This window comes from Sus scrofa, chromosome 17 (assembly GCF_000003025.6).
Source record: "Sus scrofa isolate TJ Tabasco breed Duroc chromosome 17, Sscrofa11.1, whole genome shotgun sequence".
Classification (NCBI taxonomy): domain Eukaryota; kingdom Metazoa; phylum Chordata; class Mammalia; order Artiodactyla; family Suidae; genus Sus; species Sus scrofa.
The window spans coordinates 47351965-47376571 of NC_010459.5; the positions used below are offsets into that span (position 1 = coordinate 47351965).

At 47.5% G+C, this 24607-nt stretch overlaps 1 protein-coding gene across 3 annotated transcripts; it reads right to left on the reverse strand.

Annotated features, from left to right (window-relative positions):
• On the reverse strand, window positions 180-24607 carry TOMM34 (translocase of outer mitochondrial membrane 34). Of its 3 annotated transcripts, none has more exons than XM_005672959.3 (7): window positions 24292-24607; window positions 20130-20229; window positions 18715-18843; window positions 15295-15464; window positions 11643-11790; window positions 1412-1538; window positions 180-1180 (listed from the first exon to the last, which is right to left on the reverse strand). In XM_005672959.3, exons 1-7 carry the CDS (start codon window positions 24416-24418, stop codon window positions 1076-1078), a joined length of 906 nt encoding a protein of 301 aa, XP_005673016.1. In that variant the 5' UTR covers window positions 24419-24607; the 3' UTR covers window positions 180-1075.

Below are 24607 nucleotides of genomic sequence, written 5' to 3' on the forward strand. Positions count from 1 at the left end.
GTCACTCTCGCGTGACCACTCTCCCGCATCCCACTGGACTGACGGCCCTCTGAGAGCAGGGACTGTGTCTCGTCACTGCTCTTTCCCCAGCACTCCATACACACAGGGCCTGGCCCAGGCAGACAGGCCGGTGAATTTGCTCAAAGAATGGATAAATGCTCAAGCAGTAGTTTTTTCTGTTTTTTTTTTTTGGTTGTTGTTTTGTTTTTTTTCAGGTTTTTTACAGCCATGTTCCAAAATGAACCAAAGCTGGAAAAGCACAAACAAAAGTACAATAGACACTGACGGAGAAGATGTTTACTTCAACAGTGGAAACCCACATCTCAACAACTCAGTTCAGTTCAAATTAACATCAACATATTATAACGAACCTAAGAAGCCCAGAGGGGCCACCACTGGGGTCAAAAGGCAAGTCCCTGCTGGGAATGGGACACTGACTTCAAGAGGGCCCTTCTCCCATCCCACCTTCGGGAGCAGCAGCCACCCCTCTGGGCTCTTGAAACAGCTTAGGTACCTCCGCACGGGGGGTGGCAGCACAGAGCCACAAAACTAGCCAAGGGTCAGGTTCTGCATCCCCACCAAAGGAGGGCTCAGCCAAAAGGCACTGGGGTTCACAGCACGAAGCATGGGCCAAGGACAGGGCTGGGACAGCAGCCCTGGAGAACCAGCTCAACAGGCTGCTTTGGGTGAAGGCGGCCACGGTGTTCCAGCCACCAACCCCACCCCAGCTTGGGTTGCTCAGATGGACTGTGGTGAGGTGGCCTGGTGATACTGGAAGTGCAGCACTCAGGCTGGAGCATGCTGGGTAGAGATAGAGCCAGAGCCAAATGCTTGGCTGACAAGGACCCATCTGTGTGACCCACTAGCTGTCCGCAGCACAGGGGGATGCAGAACAGGGAGAGACCTTTTCAACAAACGTCTGATTTTTGGCTACGCTGAGCTCAGCTTGAACAACCAAAGCCTCTAAATGGGCAGGAGGCCATCAGGTCTGAGGAGGGAGCTCTGGGGCACGTCAGGTCCCACGAGCAGGCACAGGAAGGAGGTCAGGCAGGTGTCCCACTGCCCTTTTGGGATTTTAGTTTAAGCTCCGGTTGACTTCCTGCCGCAACTTCTGTGCAGGGCCGTTCCTGGGCTCAATCTGCAGGAGGCTGTTGATGTCTGCAAAGCTGGATGTATAGTCCTGAGAGGAGACAGAGGGTTGAGGGGTGCAGCCCTGGCCCAGGGAGACCAAGCAGGGTGGGGGCGGCTGCTGAGACGCCAGGGCCTTCACACCCCAGCCTGGAGGCCTGCCCCGAGCACCTGGACCCGAAGGGACAGGGCAGCTACCACGTTGCTGTGACTGCTCTGGAAGTGCCACCACAGGCACAACTGGCTGTGGCTCTCTTGGGGCCTCTGGTCAGGATCTTTTTACCTTGAGTGCCTTGTAGGCTTGAGCCCGTCTGTAAAAGGCCTTCACGTTTCTTCCGTCCAGCCTGAGGGCTTCGGTGCAGTCCTTCACGGCCTCCTTGTACTGCTTCAGCACCAGATGGCAGAGCGCTCTGGGGGACAGACGGATGCAGAGGTTTCAGCCACTCCCTCTGGGCCACCCCCCAGCCACACAGTCCGAGGAGTGACCTGTGATTCCCTGAACACCTCCTGTGCTGGCTGCTTCCTCACGAGCCCCTCCCCCTTTTACAGAACAGAAGGGCTGGTCAAGGTACCACCACTTCTGAGGGGCAGAACTCAATCCAGGTTCGAATGATCTAGATCCTGACAGTGTTCAGTGCCATCATTCCATCCACCTTACACTCCCACACTGTACTCTTTCAGGCAAAAAAAAAAAGGGATTTCTTGAAACCTTCCCCTTAATAAATTATCTACCTTAACAAAACCCACAAAAGTCCTACTCTAAGTACATGCATGTTGACACGTTAGGAGTGAAATGTAAAGGTGTGTACAGCTTATGCATCAAAAATGATTTAAGAGGAGTTCCCGTTGCCGCTCAGTGGGTTAAGAACCCAACTAATATCCATGAAGATGCAGGTTCAATCCCTGGCCTCACTTGGTGGGTTAACGATCCAACATTGCCATGAGTTGCAGTGTAGGCTGCAGATGTGGTTCGGATCTGGCATGGCTGTGGTATAGGCTGGCAGCTGCAGCTCCAATTTGACCCCTAGCCTGGGAACCTCCATAGGGTGAGGGTGTGGACATAAAAAGAAAAAAAACCCCAAAAACAAAAATTAAGATAGCTCTATAGATGGCTATAGTGATAAAGTGAATATAACAATGCTTTTTAAAACTGAGATATAGTTGATTTTATAACAATGTTCATGAATTTACTTGGGAAGTATATACAAGTGTTCAATGTAGAATTCTTTCAACCTGTATTTTGAAAAACTTCACATTCTGCATCAATGGGGGAAAAGTGCATGTGTGTTTCTTTCTCATTCAGTTTAGTCCTTTTCCCCAAAAAGAGTCACTAAAAACAAAACAGACATCCACTCCACCTATTTCCAATAGGTGCAGAGTATTCTCTTGTATGTACCATAATTTATTAATTCCTTGTCAGGAGATATTTTTCGTGGTTTCAAGTTTATAAGTAAATGATGCTGCCATGAACATCTTGGTGCATAAAACTTAGATGCCTATTAGGAGGAACTGCTGCATCAAAAGTTTACATGCATTTAAAATTTTGAAGCACACTATTTCATGATAAAAAGATCAATTCAAGAAGAGGATATTACTACACTTGTCATTATATATGCCCCTAATATAGGAGCACCCAAATACATACAACAAAGACTAACAGACGTAAAAGGAGAAATTGATGGGACTACAGTAATAGTAGGAGACTTTAACACCCCACTCACATCAAGGGACAGATCCTCTAAACAGAAAATCAATACGGCAACAGAGATCCTAAATGACACAACATAAAAGTTAGACTTAATTGATATTTTCAGGACATTACATCCAAAAAAAATCAGTATATTCTTTTCAAGTGCACATGGAACATTCCCGAGGACTGACCACATACAAGGGCACAAAACTAACCTCAACAAATTTAAGAGTGTAGAAATTATTTCAAGTGTCTTTTCTGACCACAATGCCATGAAACTAGAAATCAATCACAGGAAAAGAGAAAAAACTGACTACATGGAGACTAAACAACATGCTACTAAAAAACCAATGGGTCAACAAGGAAATCAAAAGGAAAATTAAAAAACACCTTGAGACAAATGATAATGAAAACACCATTCGAAATCTACAGGATGCCACAAAAGCAGTTTTTAGAGGGAAGTTCATAGCAATACAGGCCTTCCTCAAAAAAGAAAAATCTCAAATCAACAACTTAACCTACCACCTAAAAGAATTAGAGAAAACAAAACCTAAAGTCAGCAGAAGGAAAGAAATCATAAAGATTAGAGAAGAAATCAATAAAATAGTCAAAAAACAATAGAAAAGATCAATAAAACCAAGGGCTCATTCTTTGAAACGGTAAACAAAATTGACAAACCTCTGGCCAGACTCACCAAGAGGAGAGGAAGAACTCAAACAAAATAAGAAATGAAAAAGGAGAGGAGTTCCCGTCGTGGCGCAGTGGTTAACGAATCCGACTAGGAACCATGAGGTTTCGGGTTCGATCCCTGGCCTTGCTCAGTGGGTTAACGATCCGGCATTGCCGTGAGCTGTGGCGTAGGTTGCAGACGCAGCTCGGATCTTGCGTTGCTGTGGTTTCTGGCGTAGGCTGGCAGCTACAGCTCTGATTGGACCCCTAGCCTGGGAACCTCCATATGCCACGGGAGCGGCCCAAGAAATGGCAAAAAGACAAAAACAAAAACAACCCCCCCAAAAAAAAAAAAAAAAGAAAAAGGAGAAACCTCAATGGATACTGCAGAAATACCAAAAACCGTAAGAGAATACCATTAACAATTATATGCCAACAAATTTGACAGCCTAGAAGAACTGGACAACTTTCTAGAGACATGCAGCCCACCAAAACTGAATCAAGAAGAGACAGATCAACTCAACAGACCAATCACTAGAAATGAAATTGAATATGTAATAAAAACACTCCCTCCAAACAAAAGGCTAGGACCAGATGGCTTCATAGGCAAATTCTACCAAACATACAAAGAAGAACTTATACCCATTCTTCTTAAACTTTTCCAAAAGGCTGACGAAGAAATAATCCCAAAGACATTCTATGAAGCCACCATCACCCTAGAATCCATACCAAAGACACGACCAAAAAAGAAAATTATCTTTGATGAATATAGATGCAAAAATTCTCAACAAAATTTTAGCCAACCGAATCCAAAAACAGATAAAAAAGATCATACACCATGACCAAGTGGGATTCATCCCAAGTTCACAAGGATGGTTCAACACAGGCAAGTCAATCGACACGATATACCACATTGAAAGAAATGTCAAAAACCATGTGATCATCTCAACAGAGGCAGAAAAAGCATTTGACAAAATCCAACGTCCATTCATGATAAAAATTCTTACCAAAGTGGTTATAGAGGGAACATACCTTAACATAATAAAGCCATTTATGACAAACCCACAGCCAATATACTACTCAATGAAGAAAAGCTGAAAGCCTTCCCTCTAAAATCTGGAACAAGACAAGGATGCCACGCTCAGCACTTTTATTCAACAAAGTACTGGAAGTCCTAGCCACAGCAATCAGACGAAAGAAATAAAAGGTATCCAAACTGGAAGAGAAGAGGCAAAAGTGCCCCTCTATGCAGATGACAGTGATATTATATATAGAAAACCCTAAGGACTCCGTACAAAAACTGCTCAAACTGATCAATGATTTCAGCAAAGTAGGAGGAGACAAGATTAACATTCAGAAATCGGTTGCATTTCTGTATACTAACAAATATCAGAAAAGAAATATAAAAATGCAATACCTTTTAAAATTGCACCCACGGAGTTCCTGTTGTGGTGCAGCAGAAACGAACCGAACTAGTGCCCGTGAGGATGGGGGTTCAATACCTGGCCTCACTCAGTGGGTTAAGGATCTGTCGTTGCTGTGAGTTGTGGTGTAGGTTGCAAATGAGGGGCAGATCCATCATTGCTGAGGCTGTTGCATAGGCTGATAGCTGCAGCTCTGATTCAACCCCTAGCCTGGGAACTTCCATATGCTGCAGGTGTGGCTGTAAAAGCAGAAATAAATAAATTGCGCCCCCAAAATTAAATACCTAGGAATAAACCTGACCAAGGAGGTGAAACACTTATATGCTGAGAACTATAAAACATTAATCAAGGAAATTAAAGAGGAGTCAAAGAAATGGAAAAGACACCCCATGCTCCTGGACTGAAAGAATTAATATTGTTAAAACGGCCATATTACCCAAAGCAATCTATGGATTCAATGCAATCACTATTAAATTACCCATGGCATTTTCCACAGCACTAGAACAAACAATCCAAAAATTTATATGGAACCATAAAAGACTTGGAATTCCCAAAGCAATCCTGAGGAACAAAAACCAAGCAGGAGGCATAACTCTTCCAGACCTCAGACAATATTACAAAGCTACAGTAATCAAGACTGTGGTACTTGGAGTTCCCGTCGTGGCTCAGTGGTTAACGAATCCGACTAGGAACCATGAGGGTACGCGTTTGATCCCTGGCCTTGCTCAGTGGGTTGATGATCCGGCAATGCCATGAGCTGTGGTGTAGGTTGCAGACGCAGCTGGGATCCCGCGTTGCTGTGGCTCTGGCGCAGGCCAGCGGCCACAGCTCCGACTGGACGCCTATTGCCTGGGAACCTCCATATGCCGAGGGAGCGGCCCTAGAAAAGGCAAAAAGCCAAAAAAAAAAAGACTGTGATACTGTACAAAGACAGATGAGAGACCAATGGAACAGAATAGAAAACCCAGAAATAAACCCAGAAACCTATGCTCAATTAATCTTCAACAAAGGAGGCAGGAATATAAAATGGGAAAAAGTCTCTTCAGCAAATGGTGCTGGGAAAACTGGACAGCCGCATGCAAATCAATGAAACTAGAACACACCCTCACACCGTGCACAAAAATAAACTCAAAATGGCTTAAAGACTTAAATGTAAAGCAAGACACAATAAAACTTGCAGAAGAGAATACAGGCAAAAAAATCATACAAATGTTTTCTTAGGTCCCCAAAAGCAAAAGAAATAAAAGCAAAAATAAACCAATAGGACCTAATTGAACTTTTGCATGGTAAAGGAAACCATAAAAAAAAAAAAAAAAAAAAAAAAAAAAAGATAAGCTACGGAGTGGGAGAAAATAGTTTCAAACAACACAACCAACAAGGGCTTAATCTTCAAAATATACAAACAACTCATACAACTCAACAGCAAAAAAACAAACAACCCAACTGAAAAATGGGCAGAAGACCGGAATAGACGTTTCTCCAAAGAAGACATACAGATGGCCAACGGGCACATTAAAAAATGCTCAACACCACTGATTATTAGAGAAATACAAATCAAAACTATTATGAGGTACCACCTCACACCAGTCAGAATGGCCATCATTAATAAGTCCACAAATAACAAATGCTGCAGAGGGTGTGAAGAAAAGGGAACCCTCAACACTGCTGCTGGGAATGTAAACTGGTACAACCACTATGGAAAAGAGTGTGGAGGGACCTCAGAAAACTAAATACAGAACTACCATATGACCCAGCAATCCCACTCCTGGGCATTTATCTGGACAAAACTACCATGGAAAAAGACACATGCACCCCTCTGTTCACTGCAGTGCTATTCCCAATAGCTAAGACATGGAAACAAACTTGATGTTCATCAACAGATGAAGGATTAAGAAGATGTGGCACACAACAGAATACTACTCGGCCGTAAAAAGAACTAAATAATGGCATGTGCAGCAACCAAGATGGAACTAGAGACTCTCATACTAAGTAATAAAGAGAAAGACAAATACCATACAGTATCACTTAATATCTGGAATCTAACATATGGCACAAATGAACCTATCTAAAGACAGAAACAAACTCATGGATGTGGAGAACAGACTTGTGGTTGCCGAGTGGGAGTAGGAGGGGAGGGAGGGGGTGGACTGGGAGTTTGGGATTAGTATGTGCAAACTATTGCATCTGGAGCGGGTAGGCAATGAGATCCTACTGTAGAGCACAGCGAACTCTATCTAATCACTTGTGATGAAACGCAATGGAGAATAATGTGAGAAAAAGAATGTGTATATATGTATGACTGGATCACGTCGCTGTACAGCAGAAATTGACAGAACAGGAGTTCCCGTCGTGGCGCAGTGGTTAACGAATCCGACTAGGAACCATGAGGTTGTCGGTTCCATCCCTGCCCTTGCTCCGTGGGTTAACGATCCGGCGTTGCCGTGAGCTGTGGTGTAGGTTGCAGATGTGGCTCGGATCCCGCATTGCTGTGGCTCTGGCGTAGGCCAGTGGCTACGGCTCCGATTGGACCCCTAGCCTGGGAACCTCCATATGCCGTGGAAGCGGCCCAAGAAATAGCAAAAAAAACAAAAACAAAAACAAAAACCAAATTAAAAAAAAAGAAATTGACAGAACACTGTAAATCAACTATAATAAAATTAAAAAAAATTTTTTTTGATTATTACCAAAATGGTCTCCAAAAAAAGCAGGTGACCCTTGAGCAACATGGGTCTGAACTGAGCAGGTCGCCTTATATGCAGATTTTTTTCTTTTTTCAGTAATAAGACTGTTACAATACCACATGGTTCGCATTTGGTAGACTCAGTCATGTGGCAGAACCGCAGATGTGGAAGGCTGATTTTTGACTACAAGGAGGGTCAGTGCCCCAACAGCCATCTTATTCAAGGATAAAGTATACTTAAGAACAGTTCCTAACAGAGGCTACCTTCCTGCAACTATACCCTGGGTCTCAAAGTTTAACTTTTGCCAATATGGAAGAAAACAGTGCCTGCTTTAATGTAGTTGATTTAAAGCTGAATATCTTTATATAAGGCTTTTTAAATCTCATGAAATAAAATTTATCCAACTTCTTTAGTGACTTCTGCACCCCCCCATCACTACCTAATACCTTCCCCACTGCAAGATAATTAACCCACACATTATTCTAGAACTTGGCTTTACTGTTTACATTTGAAGCTGTGATCCACGTAGAATCTATTTTAAAATAAAGAGTGAGGGTAGGGATTCAGGTTTCTTTTTAACTCTTTCCAGCCAACCCAACACCATGCATTAAATAATCCTGCTTTTCCCCCCACTTTCATACACTAAATTCCCTTATGTTGTTATTTTTTTCATGACAAATTAGAGATTACTAAGAATGCTAAAAAAAAAATTCCAGAATTTTCATTGAGATTGCATGGAATTTATAAATTAATTTAGAAAAAGCTTCTCCCTGTAGGAATTTAAAAGCAGGCACAAATTCTGCGGCATTCTTCCCATTGCAGGGGTCCTACGAAAGGGGTCTCTCTCCTCCAGCTGAGGCAGGTTCCATGACTGCTCTGACCAGGAGGGTGCAGAGGAGGCACACAGTGTGAGTTCAAGCCTAGGTCACAGAGGTCTTGTAGCTTCTGCCCTGGTCTCAGGGAACACTTGCTCTTGGAGCCTTTAGTTGCATTGTGAGAAGCCAACTACTCTGAGGCCTCCTTGCTGTGAGGAAGCTCAAACCAGCCCATGTGAAAAGGCTGCCAGGAGAGAAGAAAAAAGGCTCCTGCTTGCTCCATCAGTTCCATTCTCCAGCCATTCCAGTCACCCCAGCCCCGGTGCCGGATACCCAAGAGAAGTCTTCAGGTCACCCCAATCCCAGCGACCATCCCATCGACCCTGAATAAGAGACCCTGAGTAAGAACCGCCCCTTCTGGATTCCTGGCTCACAAATCACGAGCAAAATAAAATGGCCGTGGTAAGCCACTAACTTTTAGAATCATAGTCCTTGACTTAAATCCAAACACAGAACAATTCTAAGGAAACTAAAGTGTTCTCTCAATGGCCTCCAGCGATTTAAAGAATTAGCCAAGTTTCTGGCAAGTAGAGGAGCCACAGCATAGGCATTACGTACCATTTGGTGACTTTAGAATGTGAACGTTGTTGTGAAAGGGATTATACATGGGCTCTAGAGTATATTTAAGATATTAAAATTGCCTGACTTTGGTGTATAAAATAAACACCCTCGGCTTCTGGTAAACAGAATGATTTTATATCCAATCAGAAGGGTTTTCATTACAAAGGCATCTGGGAGATGATATGGGTGAGGGTAAAGGAACCCAGGCTTAGGAGTCACAACCCCCTGACTGAAATCCCAGCGCTACTATGTATTCGTTGTTTAACTTTATGGTCATTAATTCACCTTTCTGAACCTGTTTTCTCTTAGGTAAAATGGGACCATGCCTGCCCTGAAGAAGTGCTCTGAGCACTAAATGAAGAGTTTTCCGGAGGTCCATTCCAGGCCTGGCCAACCATAGGTGCCACATGCCTGAGTGATGACACCTACTCAGGTGTCAACTGCACACAGACCTGAAGCCGAAGAGGACTCGGTGGCCCACACAGATGCATTTGCACGAAGTGGGGCATTAAAGTGGCATCAAGGATTTCAGCGACAGGGGACAGAAAATTCCATGTTGTATGAAGTTTCCGTTTTGGATAAAGTTATCTGTCTTCTAAATCACATTTATAAAATCGATGTAATTATGACCAAAGACCCAACAAGATATGGTTTGGAATTTGTCAGAGAGTTTAAGGTTTAGCTAGATCAGTTTCCTTGAGAAAACTTCTAAGGACACTCTGATTAAGAAGAATAAGGAAAAGACCAGCCCTTCAAGCAAATGTAACTAAAACAGTGGCAGAGACACATCTGCATGAAAACCAGCATTTAAATAAAACATTGTCCTGAATGCGGTAAAACTCCAGCAAAATGGGTTAATAGAGGCCTCCAGCAACATGCAGTGAGCAAGGCCCCCGACCACAGAGAGGACTGAGAAGATGCTGCTGAACAAACCTGGATGGACGGGCTGCGGCCTTTGCCCCAAGTTAGCCTGGCTGACAAGGCACCCCAGTCCCGGCACCCAGTAAACGACAAGTCCAAAATGCCAAAATCCAAGCTTTCAGAGTTTCCCTTTCAACTAATTTGGCAGCAAAACGTGACCTGAACGGACATGAGGCTGCTTAGTCTTTCTTCACACCATCCCACGTGACTGTGCAATTTCCACGTGTTTCTCTGCAGAAATGCTAATGATTAACTTCCGAAAGCTGCCCAGGCCCTGCTGGATGGAGTGCTCTGTGACTCAGTATATGCACCATTGTACCTTCCTAAAATCTGAAGCACTTCATCCCAAGGGTTCTGGGTAAGGAATGGTGAGCCTATAGCAGATCCAAGATTTTTGAACCCAAGAGTCGTATGTATATGTTGGTTGGGAAGGAGAAATAGGCTCACAAGATTTATTGATAAATGTTTTATAAGATATGTTTGGATCAGATCAGGACCCTTGCTGAATGTTTCAAGCTGCTGACAGTAAAACTCACAGATCTCACTGGAGCCAGGTTCCAATTCCGTCTCTGCCATTTATGGGCTGGGTGAGCTGAGGCAAAGCCTTTCCTACTCTTAGCTTTCTCAACTTTAAAACAGGAAGAGTGGAGTTCTTGTTGTGGCTCAGTGGGTTAAGAACCTGACACTATCTCTCTGAGGATGTAGATTCAATCCCTGGCCTCGCTCAATGGGTTAAGGATCCGGTGCTGCTGTGAGCTGCGGTGTAGGTCACAGACACAGCTCGGATCTGGCATTGCTATGGCTGGGGTGTAGGCAGGCAGCTGCAGCTCCTAATCGACCCCTAGCCTGGGAACCTCCATATGCCAGAGATGCGGCCCTAGAAAGACAAAACCAAACCAAACTGGGAAGAACAGCTACCACCGATGCCCTGACCTGCTGTGGCACAGCAGTGACTTCTGCAGAGTAACGGGACGGTGCCCTTGGTCCCAGGCCCTTCTAGAGCCCCACTAGCAACACCTATCTCGTGGTGACCAAATCAAGTGTGAATGAATGTTTTGAGCTGTAACACACCGGCATACCTTCACAGCTATTTTGAAGATTTCTGGCAACCCTGCATCTGGCAAGTCTATTGGCGCCATTTGTGTCTCTTTCACATTTGGTAATTCTCATAACATTACAAGTTTTTTCATCATTATTATTCTTTTTGGGAGGGGGGCGAAGGAGAGAAAATAGCTTCCTTGCTTTGCCAGGCAAAGGAGGATCCCAGCAGACTAAGGCCTCAAAGCCTGTGCCCTCATTATTATACTTTTTATGGTGAATTGTGATCAGTGATCTTTTTGTGTTACTATGATGCCTTGTTGCTCACAGGACAGTTGGCAATTGTTAGCAATAAAGTATTTTTAAATTAGGGTATGTATATTTTTCTTTTCCCTTTTCTAAAAAAGAGATAATGCTATTGCACAGTTAACAGACTACCTTATAGCATAAACATAACTTCCATACTTGGAAACCAAAAAATTCATGTGACTCGCCTTACTGGCTTTACTGAGGCGGTCTGGAACTGAACCTGTGATATCTGAGATAGGCACGTGCTGACGAAATGCTAGGATGCCAATCCTTCAGGGTCTAAGAGAAGACTGTGGAAGAATGCCCAGCGTCCTGAAAGCCCCGAGGCCAGCCGTGCGGAAGGTACCTGTTGCTGTACGTGGCGGATTCCATGTTACTAAACCAGAGGCTCTCACTGTACTTCTCAATCGCTTGCTTATGGTTCCCCTTCTTCACAAGCTCATTGCCTTCCTCCTTCAGAACTCTGGCTCTCTCCACATCCCCAGCAGAAGGCACTAGATACAAATTCAGAAGAGGAAAAAACCATGGAGCAAGTGCCCGGCTGAGATCAAGGAGATCTCTTGGGCCCTGTCCCTTCTAAGCCACCTACAACCCCCAACCCCCGAGGTTGCCTGCCCTATGTAAAGCATCCTTCCTGAGTAATGAGTGCCCCGATTGATGGCTTCTGGGAAATTAAACAGGTTTTCATCCAAGAGAGGCTGGAGACTCCTGATATGAACATACTTATACACACACACACACAATAATATATACATGATAAAAAGTGACCCGGGTTCTGCCTGGGCACTGCCACTCAGTGGCTCGAGGTCTCATGTGACCTTCCTAATGCTTATGGAACTCAATTTCCTCACCGACATGTTGGGGTAATACCTATTCCACATAGGGCTGCTGTCAGCATGAAATGTGAGAAAGCACGAGAAAGTGCAGAGCACCCTCCAAACTTCAAGCAGGAGAGGACTTAAATAAATAAGCATCTTTGAAAGAAAGGGTGTGGCTCCTGGGCTTGCAGAGAGGGGGAGGCATCTCCCGCTCCCCAGCTGTTTGGGGCTGAGCCCATGAGTCCCCCCTGCCACCTGACACCCAGCTCCACCCCAGCCGTCAGGAGAGAGCAAGGTGAAACCCCAGCTGCTCCACCTGGCCTCGGGGCCCTTCACTGAGGGGCCTGATGAATTATTCCAGCCCAGCTCCCATATCACCAGCTTTTTCAATTTTTAAAAACTATCTTTATAGAATACTGAATATTTATGACCAGGGTAAGGTTTTAGGAATAAAACAAATATCCTTGAACTCATCCCTCACCTTAAGAAAGAACATTTACAGGCGTTCCCGTTGTGGCTCAGCAGGTTACAAACCCTACTAGTGTATCCACAAGGACTCGGGTTCGATCTCTGGCTTTGCTCAGTGGGCTAAGGATCCGGCGTTGCCATGAGCTGTGCTGCAGGCTGCAGACGCGGCTCGGATCTGGCTTTGCTGTGGCATCAGCTGGTAGCTGTAGCTCCGATTGGACCTCTAGCCTGGGAACCTCCATATGCCATGGGTGTGGCCCCCCACCCCCCCAAAAAAAAAGCAACAGAACATTTACTAAGACCTTTGAAACCTTGTGAACCTCTCCCCTAATCAATCCACGCCTAGACGAAACCATTATCCCCAGTTCTGTGCTTCTATCCCCGGCCCCCTTTTATGTTTAACTATATCCAACAGTATTTAGAAACCACTGCTTGTTTTGTTTCTGAACTTCAAATAAAGGAATATGTAATTCCCCATGTATTCTATGAGCTGGTTTTCTTTCCCCTGAGATTCGATTCCCGAGATTCACGCATACCTGCAGCTCCTTCATTCGGTCTCAGTGCTGCAGTACAACACTTACTTGCGGAGGTTTGGGTTATTCCGCTTTTGCTCTAACAATCTGCTCTCAACATCCTTGTATACACCTCCCTGTGCGCATGTGCATGAGTTTCTCTAGAAGGAGAGCCAGTAGGCTGCAATGCACACAACCTCAGCACCACGAGGCACCCCCCACTGCACGGAGTTTGTCCCTCTGGCCACCCTGAGATTCATTCTCGACCTCCTTCCACTGTCGCTGCTGAAAACCCCCTTCCCTTCTCACTTGCAGAAGGTGCTCTTTAAGGCCCAGCTCAACCCGTCACCTCCACCGCTCCCCTTCCACGAACCTCTCCCCAACTGCTCAAGCACAGCGCCGCCAGTTCCCAACTGCAAGTGATCCTCAAACACTCAAGACTAAAATACCTGTTTTTCTTCCTGTGTTATTTATTTACTTTGCTTTTTAGGGCTGCACCCGCCGCATATGGAGATTCCCAGGCTAGGGGTCCAATTGGAGCTACAGCTGCCGGCCTACACCGCAACTCCCGAAACACGGGATCCTTAACCCGCTGACGAACCCAGGGATCGAACCTGCAACCTCACGGTTCCTAGCTGGATTCGTTTCCACTGCGCCATGACTGGAACTCCTTCTTCCTGCATTTAAGTTGCTCTGTTTAAGTGTCTCAGTCTCTCACTGGGCCGAGAACTTCTGGAGGGCCTCTGGGCCACAATGCTTAGCACCAGGCCCGGGACACCCATGACCGTGACTCCAAAAGAATGAAACAGATGGTAGGTGCCTGGAAGCTGTCGAGTTCATTAGTGCCCCACGTTCTCACTTCAGGGAAGAGCAGGGAACACTTACCAGGCCCCCATACACCAGAGGAGGGCCCTCCACGGCCAGACAGGTTTCCTAGTGGGAAGAGGAGCGGCTTCTGCCCTCTGCATACCCGCGACAAGACTCCAGCCTGACCCCTCTGCGCCTCCCTCTCCGGCAGGAGAATTCTCCTGGGGCATTATGAGTTTCTCGTTACCCCTGCCTGAAGAAGGCCGCTTTGTATTCCTGAGGTGGACAGTCTCCTGCTTTGGGCTCGCTGGCTTTGCTCCCCCTTCTCTCATCCATCCTTTTCTAGGGACTCACACAGTGTTCGTTCTGGGGACGCACCACCCTTATTCCTGGGAAGCTATGGAGGTGGAGCAGACGGCTTAGGGCTGACCTATCACAAAATCTCAGGCCCTGGACATAGTGACTGGCTCAGGGAGTGGTCTGTGACCAAAGAGGCCAGAACAAATTAAGAAAAGACAAGCTAGGGAGTTCCCATCGTGGCTCAGTGGTTAACAAACCCAACTAGGATCCATGAGGATGCAGGTTCGATCCCTGGCCTCACTCAGTGGGTTAAGGATCCGGCATTGCCATGAGCTGTGGTGTAGGTCACAGATGTGGCTTGGATCCCACGTTGCTATGGCTGGCAGCTATAGCTCCAATTCGACCCCTAGCCTGGGAACTTCCATATGCCTCTGGTGTGGCCCTAAAAAGAAAAAAGAAAAGATGAGCTAGGAATTTTAAGGAAAGAAATGCTTTCTTTCTTAGGGAACTGTCAGGAAAGAAACCTTCCCTCCCTCTGGGTCAGGAGGCATGGTGCATGGATGTGAGACAAGAAACTGTACTGTACTATGTAGGAGGGAAGACTGTCTGCAGACAAGGCTGACACACACCAGAGAGGGGCAGAGTAATAGAGCCAGTCTGATGATGCAGTGAGCTGCTGGAGCAAACCCTGCCTGAACCTGAACTGCATGCACACTTCTCAGGCACATGAGCCAATAAATTATTATTTTTACCACATAGAGTTTTCTATTCTTGAAACCAAAAACATCCTAAATGATATACCCCCAAATGCAGCCAAAGGAATGAGAAGGAAACTAACACCGGCTACTTGGGCGCCAGGCTTAGAGTTCAGCATCCCTCTCGTCACCTGTGTGGTAGGCCTTCTTGTCACCCTCCTGTAGAGCCGAGGAGACGGTCTCTAAGAGGTTAAGGCTTTTCTGTTTGTCGTCTTCTTTGCTTGAAAGGTTTTTAAAAATGACTCGCCTTAACCGAGTTATGTTCTAGAATGACTAAATCCACTTTTTAGAGCATTTCTCTACAGAAAGAGGCTCTCTGGGCAGGAGTCACAGCTCACCTCTGCTCTTGGCGGTTGTGGTTTCTTTGGATTTGCTTTTGGCTGTCTCTTTGCGGTTTTCCGAAGGCAAACACTCCCACCTCTTCTGAGCTGAAACAGGCACCAAGGGGATAGAGGGCAGCTTCAGGCGCCACTCGGACCCAAAGGAGTCCATGAGAGCTCTCGTCATCCTGGAAAGGCAGCCAGATTACACAAAGGTTTCCATCTGGGTCAAGAAGATCTCCTCTCATGAGCCCGCAGGAGGTGTCTAAGAGCCAGTTATCATCTCCCCCGGGGCTTTCCCTTCTGACACGCAGCAGGAAAGGAACAGGAGGCTGCAACCCCTACACGTCTCAGATCAGCCACCATGGCACCCCTTCCCCGCCTGGCCCTTGCCTGGTCACACTATGTTAACTTCAGAGCGGTGATCTGGAGCCTGCAAAGGTACTTCAACCTTACCCTCAAGGGACCACATTTGCCCTAAGAAAGGACCACGTGTTTTATGCTTTTTTAAAATGGGTCTATTACAAGGCCATGCAAACACCGGACGTTTGCCTAATGCTCAGAGGTTTTTTTTAAATGCAAATCTTGGCGTGCCTGTCCTGGCTCAGCGGAAACGAATCTGACTAGTATCCCTGAGGACAAGGGTTTGATCCAGTAGTTAAGGATCCCACATTGCTGTGAGCTGTGGTGTATGTAGGTCACAGACACAGGTCCGATCTGGCATTGCTGAGGAATAGGCCAGTGGCTCCAGCTCCGATTCAACACTTAGCCTGGGAACTTCCTTATGCCACGGGTGTGGCCCTAAAAGACAAAAAAAAAAAGGAAATCTTACCATGCCAAGTCTCAAATTTTAAAATCCTTCAGTGGTTCCCACTTCGCTACGTTAGCCAGGCTTGAGACCCGGTCCCCTCCCGTCTCCCCGGTTTCATCATGTACCACATGCCTCTTGATCTTTATGTTCGAGCCTTTGCACGTGCTCTCCCCTCTACCTGGATAAGCTCTCCCACCTCCCGTTCCCCACTCCCACCTTCTCAGCTCCATGACCGTGCTGGTTTTGTTAACTGATCTCCAGCACCCAGAACACCTGGCACCCACCAAGGCCCAATCAGTTTGTGTCGAGTGAGAATGAAGCCAACTATAACACCTTCTGCTCCTGCAACCGTGCTCCTGTGTTGCTGGAATGAAGTGCTCGCAGTCTGGTATCACTACAAGTTCATGGTCTCTGACTAAGCCCCCAAAGCTGCTTTCCTGCCTGGCCTGCTATTTCAAACCCCTACCCTCCTTCACTCTGCTCCCTGACCCGCCTCCTTTTCCAGAGCAAACTTCCTCACTCTATAAATACAAACCTACCTGTTCGGGCACACACCACTTCCTATTTCTCTCCTGTCACAAAGGAAGGGATGACAAGGCCATTCCCTCCACCTCAGCTCAGGATCCATCTCTCCCTGCCTCTCCTGGGCCACGCTCAACCAGCATCTCCCGCTCCCACACCTGCATCTTTCTGTTCCCTCCCCCCCGCCCCCGAGAGCCCTCTGCCATCACGAGGACACTCCTCTGCCCTCACAGCCAGACCCTGGGAGCTCCTGCCATCTGGCTTCTGACCCCACTGACCTGCTTCCGTGAGCATCACCAGTGCCTGCATTCCTCAACACGTAATTACTTAAGCTCAGTGAAACACCCGCCACTCCCCACGCCTTCATCCTTCTGGAAACACTCCTGCCTTTGTAACACGAGATGCTAAGTTTCCTCCTCTTGCTCTGGCTGCAGTTCCTCCATAAGCCCCTCAAATGCTGGAATTCCTCAAAGCTCCGCCCCCTCCCCCTCCACACTGGCTGTGGTAGGTTTTGGTTTTCTCCTACAACCTCAAGCCACATCTATGCAGATGACCTTCAAATCCCTACATGTGGCCTGTATCCGTTGCTCCAAACCCATGAAAATGCCCAGCTGCCTTCCTTACATCTCCAGCCTCCTGCCCCTCAGGCACCTCCAACTCCGAGTCAACCACCTGGCTGCCTCCTCTGTTCTTCCCTCCTCCCCAACCCCCCAAACCTGCTGAAGTACCACCTACATGTCCCCTGAATGGGTCCCACTGTCCGGTTTCCACCAGCTCTCAGATTACGGCCTGCTGCCTCCCTAGCCTCTTCTCCTTCATTGTCACCACAGCAGGCAGCCAGTCAGCTTTTCTCCCGTGTTGTCCCCTGCTAAAGGCCCTTTCATGAGGCCTCACTGTGTTTGAATTAAGTCCAAGCCCTGAGCACCAGGCCCCGGGTGATCTTGTCCTCCTCACCCATCTGGGGCCGAGCAGCATCGTGTACGCGGACCTCTCTCAATTCCTGTGCCACCGCCTACTCACTCAGTGCGCACGTGTGGGCCCCTGCCCAGAGCGCTGTCCACCTCTCGGTCTCAGCTCACCTCCTCGGGGAAGCCCTCTCTGGTCTTCCCCTGGCTGATGAGGAGCCACCTTTCTGCCCCTACAGTCCCCTGTGCTGCCTCCTGCCACAGCACTCGTCACACTGCAGGGGCCCTGCCGATGACTGACCACTGCTCTCCAGGGGACCGGGAGCCCCGTTACAGCAGAAAGGGCTGTCTCAGGCCCTAGTGCCAAGTCTGGCATAGAAACAGCAGATTTTGTTGAATGATAGCGACTAAAAGCAAGCAGAGAGAAACCAAGTCCAGCCAGAAACGACGCACTCAATAGGCACCCTGAGGTCCTGTTCGGGGTTTCTATCTGTGGTTTCTGGCTTTCTAGCAGACCATGCAGAGGGGAAACACAATCAGTTACCCAAATGAGAGCATCCTGAGATTAAAAAAAAAGAAAAGAAAACACAACTGCTCAGAAGACCAGAAAGAAATTTCACCTGAGGGGCCTCGTGAAGGGGTCACAGTACAACACACTGAATCGAATCACAAACAACAGCCCTTCAGCCCGGGGTCACGGCTGCTTGTACTATGTTTTACTTTGCCCATCCTAGTTAGCTTTTGAAGCTAGTGGGGTCTGTATCTCTTTTTTAGTTTGGTATTCCCCACTGAACCTGGCTTAAACAGAGATCAATAAAACATTACTGTGTGACTGCATTTCAGCACCTAGGCAAAAAACTAAAAAGCTCCACATATACAAAACTCTGGAGTTCCCTGGTGGCCTAGTGGTCAAGGATTCAGCCTTGTCACTGCTGTGGTGTGCGTTCGATTCCTGGTTCCAGGAATGTCCATATGCCAGGGGCACAACTGAAAAAAAAGAAGTCACTTCCTTTAAAAAAACCAAAACACAACAACTTAATATGACAGCAAGTGCTCCTGCCACACTTTCTCCACATGCTCATTAGGAGTTTCGAGGCCTGGCCCAAAGGGCTCCCCAGAGACTGACTAAGGCAATGGGTCCAAGCCAGTCAGGGAGGACAGAACGTTCCAGAGAGACTGCCCGCCGGGACTCGGGCTCACCTGCTGCTGCCTTCCAGAGCTGATGTCACACCGTCGTCGATCTGCAGCACAGTCACGTAGTCAACATAAGCCAGTGGGTACTTCTCCAGAGCCTCGTAGGCCGATGCTCGCCGCAGCAGGGGCTTCATGCTAAAGGGAACCAAGGCCAGTGCTCTAGGACAGGAGGCGGAAATGTCATCTGGCTGCTGAGTCACCAGGGCTCCCCATCCCAGGCTCCCTCAGCATTCAGGACACTGCTAAGAATGTCAAATTTCAGAAGAGAGACTTCTCAACTTAGACTGAAGTGGAAACAGGGCAGAGAATCGCTACCGCTGTGAAATGTGTGTGCACATGCCTCGCTTCTCAGAGGTGTAAGCTCCTCGAAATCAAGAACAAGTGCCTTGGAGCCTTGACACTGTTTCTACAGAGTGTGGCCGGGCGGGATAACAAATGGCCTAGGAGTCTGACGAAGCAGTGTTTGAATCTCACCTCTGCCATTAACGAGGTGACCCCAGGCCACTCACTGTGCCGCCTCAATCCTCCACCACCCAGTTCTAGCCTGGGAAGGATGGCAAACGTAGCCCAGAGTGGCTGTGAACACTCCAAGAAGGAAACCTAGCACAGGGCCTGGTACAACCAGCTGAGCACAGGTTCCTGAGCATGCTCACCTCTCTCCCTGTCCATCTGTCACCAGGGCATGAATCTAAGGCAACATCACAGAGCAGACCTAAGAACACGTTAAGGCATGTGTGCTAGTTTAGTGCTGACCATCAGAGGCAGTATCAGACTAGCTTGAAGAAGGAAGCAGTGTGAAAAATCTTTTTTTTTTGTCTTTTTAGGGCCACACCCGCAGCATATGGAGGTTCCCAGGCTAGGGGTCCAATCAGAGCTGTAGCCACAGGCCTACACCACAGCCACAGCAACTCGGGATCTGAGCTGCATCTTCGACCTACACCACAGCTCACAGCAACACAGGATCCTTAACCCAGGGATCGAACCTGCATCCTCATGGATACTAGTCGGGTTTGTTAACTGCTGAGCCATGGTGGGAACTCCTCCTTCCTCCTTTTGAGGTTATTAACCTCCATCCCTCTTTCTTTCTCTCCCTGCCTTCCCCTCTCACACTCGTCCAGTCCAGAAAAAACCTGAGCAAGCTGGTCACTGGCCTGCAACTCTCCCTCATCCCTAGGTCCAAAATCTCAGAGACTGTAAGGCCCACCTCTAACGTCCACCCTGTGCCTTCCAGCAGCAGGGCCGAGACTCCAAAGATACAAGACAGGGGTCACAAGGACCAAGGAGACCTTCACATTCTCAGTGACCTGGGGACACTTAGTGACGGGTCCTACTGTCTGTCACGGAAGTAACAGGGGGACCAGGTAAGCTCGGCCTCCTCTTCCAAACCCCCCCGCACCCGGAGGTCAGCCCCGCCCGCTTACGAAGTGCAGTCCTTGATGCAGTCTACACAGTTCCCATCCTTCAGGTGGCATGCGGCTCGGTTGGAGAAGAGGACACTTTCTTTTTCTGGGTCCAAAGAACCTGCCCAGGTGGAAGGAGAAAGTGTGCTATTAACAGGCTGGGAAATGGATGCCTCGGGACATCAGGGAGCATTTCACACCCGGAGCTCTCTGGGTTTTCCTAAAGGGCTGTAGAGGTGACTATAACCCGATGGGCTAATAAGTGTGTCACTAAGCTTCTGGCCACTCACAGGTTCAGCACTGAACCTGGTACCAACCCAAAGAGCAAGACGAAACAGCTGGCTTTTGCCTCAAAGAAATCCATGCTGTAACTACCTGGGGGTTATGTATGCTAATTTTATTACAAGAAGCATGTGAATCCAATAAAGAAAAAAAGGGAGATGAAAATACGATAAATGCTATGATAAATCATTGCGGGGACACAAAAAACAGACTTACTCTACTTGGTCCATCAGAGAGGATTTTGCTAGGGCAAGTCCCCTGGGTCTGGCAGGACTACAGAGAACTTAATCAGGGGAAGAGCTCAAGCTATCCCACAGGAAAGAGAATTCCAGACACTTCTCTAAAGACAGTCCTTATCTCTCAGAATCTCAGAAGCCCAAGTCCTTTAATGTGACCAAAATGATTTTCATTTATTTATTTTTTATGGCTGCACCCATGGCATGTGGAAGTTCCCAAGCCAGGGACTAAATCCGAGCCACAGCTGCAACCTACACTGCAGCTGTGGCAATGCTGGACCCATTAACACACTGCGCTAGGCAAGGGTGGGCAGGGGATCAAACCCGAGCCTCCAGAGCCACCCGAGCTGCCTTGGTTGGATTCTTAACCCACTGCACCACAGCAGGAACTCCTGATATTCATTTTTAAAAGTACTTTTTTGGAGGAGTTTCCATCATGGCTCAGTGGAAACGAATGTGACTAGCATCCATGAGGATGCAGGTTTGCTTCCTGGCCTCAATCAGTGGATCAGGGATCCAGCAAGGTCGAGCTGCGGAGTAGGTCGCAGACTCAATTTGGATCTGGTGTTGCTGTGGCTCTGATTCGACCCCTAGCCTGGGACCCTCCATATGCCACCTGTGCAGCCCTAAAAAGACAAAAAAGAAAGAAACAAACAAACAGTGGTGTATGTGGTAGAAAGGACACCAGAACCAATGATCCAGCCTGAGATCCTCACAAGTCATTCAATACCTCTGAGCCCATGTGCTCACCTATCACATGAAGGTATCACTTCACAGACTCCCGGGGGGGTGGGGGTGGGGTTCACTGGGTTGGGTTGCTCCCTGCTCTCCTTTACAGATCAGGGAAACTGATGAGAGAAATCAACAAACTTGCCATAAACAGACTAGAAAATCAGTAGCAGGATCAGAACCAAATTCTGGTCCCTTACTAAATTGAAACATCAGCCCCGAATAAATCCATACAAATACACATGTTTTTCTAGGTCAGCTGGGGTAGGAGGAAAGAACAAGACAGAAAAATCAATGCTTTAGATTCCTCAGCAACTTTATCAAGTTGAGACAAGGAGGTGGGCCTACAGAAAAGACGGAGCAAAAGAATGGCTTTGAAACCGCGACAATTCAAACAAAAAAAAACCCTTGAAATACAGAGAGGACTTGGGGAGAAGTCTACCAAAATGATTTAAAACTTGGACTTGGGGAGTTCCCGTCGTGGCACAGTGGTTAACGAATCCGACTAGGAACCATGAGGTTGCGGGTTCGGTCCCTGCCCTTGCTCAGTGGGTTAACGATCTGGCATTGCCGTGAGCTGTGGTGTAGGTTGCAGACGCGGCTCAGATCCCGCGTTGCTGTGGCTCTGGCATAGGCCGGTGGCTACAGCTCCGATTGGACCCCTAGCCTGGGAACCTCCATATGCCGCAGGAGCGGCCCAAGAAATAGCAACAACAACAACAACAACAAAAAAGACAAAAGACAAAAAAAAAAAAAAAAAAAAAAAAAACAAAAAAAACAAAAAAAAACTTGGACTTGGGAATCAGAGAGCTCCATATTCAAATCCTGCCTCTCACATGTTTTCATGGTATCACCCTAGAATAGACAATTTAACTTTTCTGGACCCCTCATCTATAAAGCATCTTACCTGTAAGTTGGTAGACAGATAAGGGAAAATGTCTATAATGTCTAGCAAGTACTCAACCAATGCCAGCCAACGAAACAGAAGAAGGAGGGCAAAGGGAACCAGGTACTACAGAAAAGAGTGCTGGAGTTATCATGGTAGCTCAGCAATAACGAACCCAACAAGGATCCATGAGGACGCAGGTTCGATCCCTGGCCTTGCTCCCTGGGTTAAGGATCTGAATCCCCGTGAGCTGTGCTGTAGGTTGCAGTCAAGGCTCAGATTCTGTGTTGCTGTGGCTGTGGTGCAGGCTGGCAGCTGCAGCTCCAGCTCCTATTGGACGCCTAGCCTGGGAACTTCCATATGCTACAGGTGTGGCCCTAAAAAGACAAAGAAAGAGAAAAGAAAAAAAAAAAAAAAAAAAGCAAAGAGTTCTGACGAGGCTCTGGGATAAGCCCTCTTGGAGAGGTGTGGGACAAAGGGCTGTAGTTGGCTGAAATGAGCCAGAGGCTGGCAGAACTGCTAACAATGTGTTCTTTCTCTTGTGTAAAGGTCTTCAGTAGCTTCTCATCAGGGAATGAAATCCAAACTCCTTACCATGAACTACTGGGTAAAAAGCCTACACAGAAAGGTTCTGCCTACGTAACTGTCCTCAAGTCTCATTACTCCGTCCACTGGCTCCTGGAACACACCACACTGATGGTCTGAGTCCTTCGGAATCACAGTTCCCTCCACCTGGAACACTCAGCACCCAAAACATTGTGCATGTGTCTTCTCTCCATTCAGATATCATCTCAACTTCAGAGAAGTTGTCTTTGATCTCCCATTCTTTACAAAGGGGCTTCCCCAGTCAGCGCCATCACATCACTACATCTGCCTTCTACAGAGCCCTGATAGGACCCCACAGCTCTTAATTACTGTTTACTAGTTTAAGAGCCACACCTACATGTGCCTCCTGTCAACAAGAACCTACAACCTTGAGAGAAAAGGACTTTCTCCATCTTACCATACTCTGATTCCACACAGGTGCTGAACAAATGTTACTTTAACTGAAGCCTGAACAGCTGAGAAGGAGAGTTGCCTCAGGGATCAGAATGAGGCCTGAATGAGGCCATCAGGACAGTTAAAAAGCAGGCAGCTCACACACCTACCAGGATGGCCACTGTCAAAAGAACAGGAAATTAAAATGTTGGTAAGGATGCTGAGAAGTTATGGTTGTGCCCTGTTGTAGGGTCCTCCCAAACTTAAAAATACAATTACTATTCGATCCAGCTATCCCACTTCTGGGTATATATTCAAAAGAATCCTCAACAGGATCTTGGAGATGTCTGCACACTCATATTCACCATAGCTAAGGGGTGAAAGCGATTCCAATGTCCACTAAAGGATTGAATGAATAACAAAGTGTATATCCACACAGCATCATGCAAGCCTTTAAAAAGAATGAAAGCCTGTCACGTGCTACCATATAGATTCTGTCAAGAGCATTACGCAGTCACAAATGACAAATACTGTATTATTCCACTCCTTTGAAATATCTAAAGTCGTCAAAATTACTGACACAAAAAGCAGAAGGGTGGAGAGCAGGGGCTGCGGAGAGTGCAAGAACTAGTGTTTAGCGGGTCCAGGGTTTCAGCGTAGCAAGATAAAAAAGTTCCAGAGATGTCGCACAACAATGGGAATGTACTTAACCCTACTTTACTCCACACTTAAAAATGGTTACGATGGCAAATTTAACGTTTTATACCATTATAAAAAGCAATAAAACACCTCTTAGGAAATATATTTCCCTTATATCACTAAGTAAAAAAAAAAAAATAAAACCATGCTACAATTTTTTAAAGGCGGAAAGGCCAAGGAAGTTTCTCGTAGGACGCCAAAGGTGGGGGAGGGGGCAGGAATGGGCGGGTGGTGGGAGGGTCTGGCGGGTCAGCAGGCCGCGGGGAAAGGAAGCCCCAGGCCGACGGGGCCAGAGCCAGTCTGGGGGGCTGGGGCTGGGGGAGAGGGGAGGGAGAAGCAGGCCTGGCGGAAAAACGAGGGGCCGGGGTCGCACCTTGCGCCTGCAGCATCCGCAGCGCGCGACTGTAGAGCGTGGCGGCCTCGGCGAACTGGCCGTTGCGAAAGCTTTGGTTGCCGGCGGCGCGAAGCTCCTCCACAGAGCCTGGGAGTTTGGGGGCCATCCTGGGGCCAAGCCGGTAAACTGAGGGGCGCCTCGGTTCCCTCGCCGAGTTGTGCAGAAAAGCTTCCGAGTGGAAGCACACGCGGTTAGTACCCCGGTCCGACCGCTACCCAGGCGGCGAGGGGGCGGGACAGAGGGGCGGGGCCTGAGCGAAAGACGGGCTCGTTGCCCCCGCCCCCCTGCGCATGCT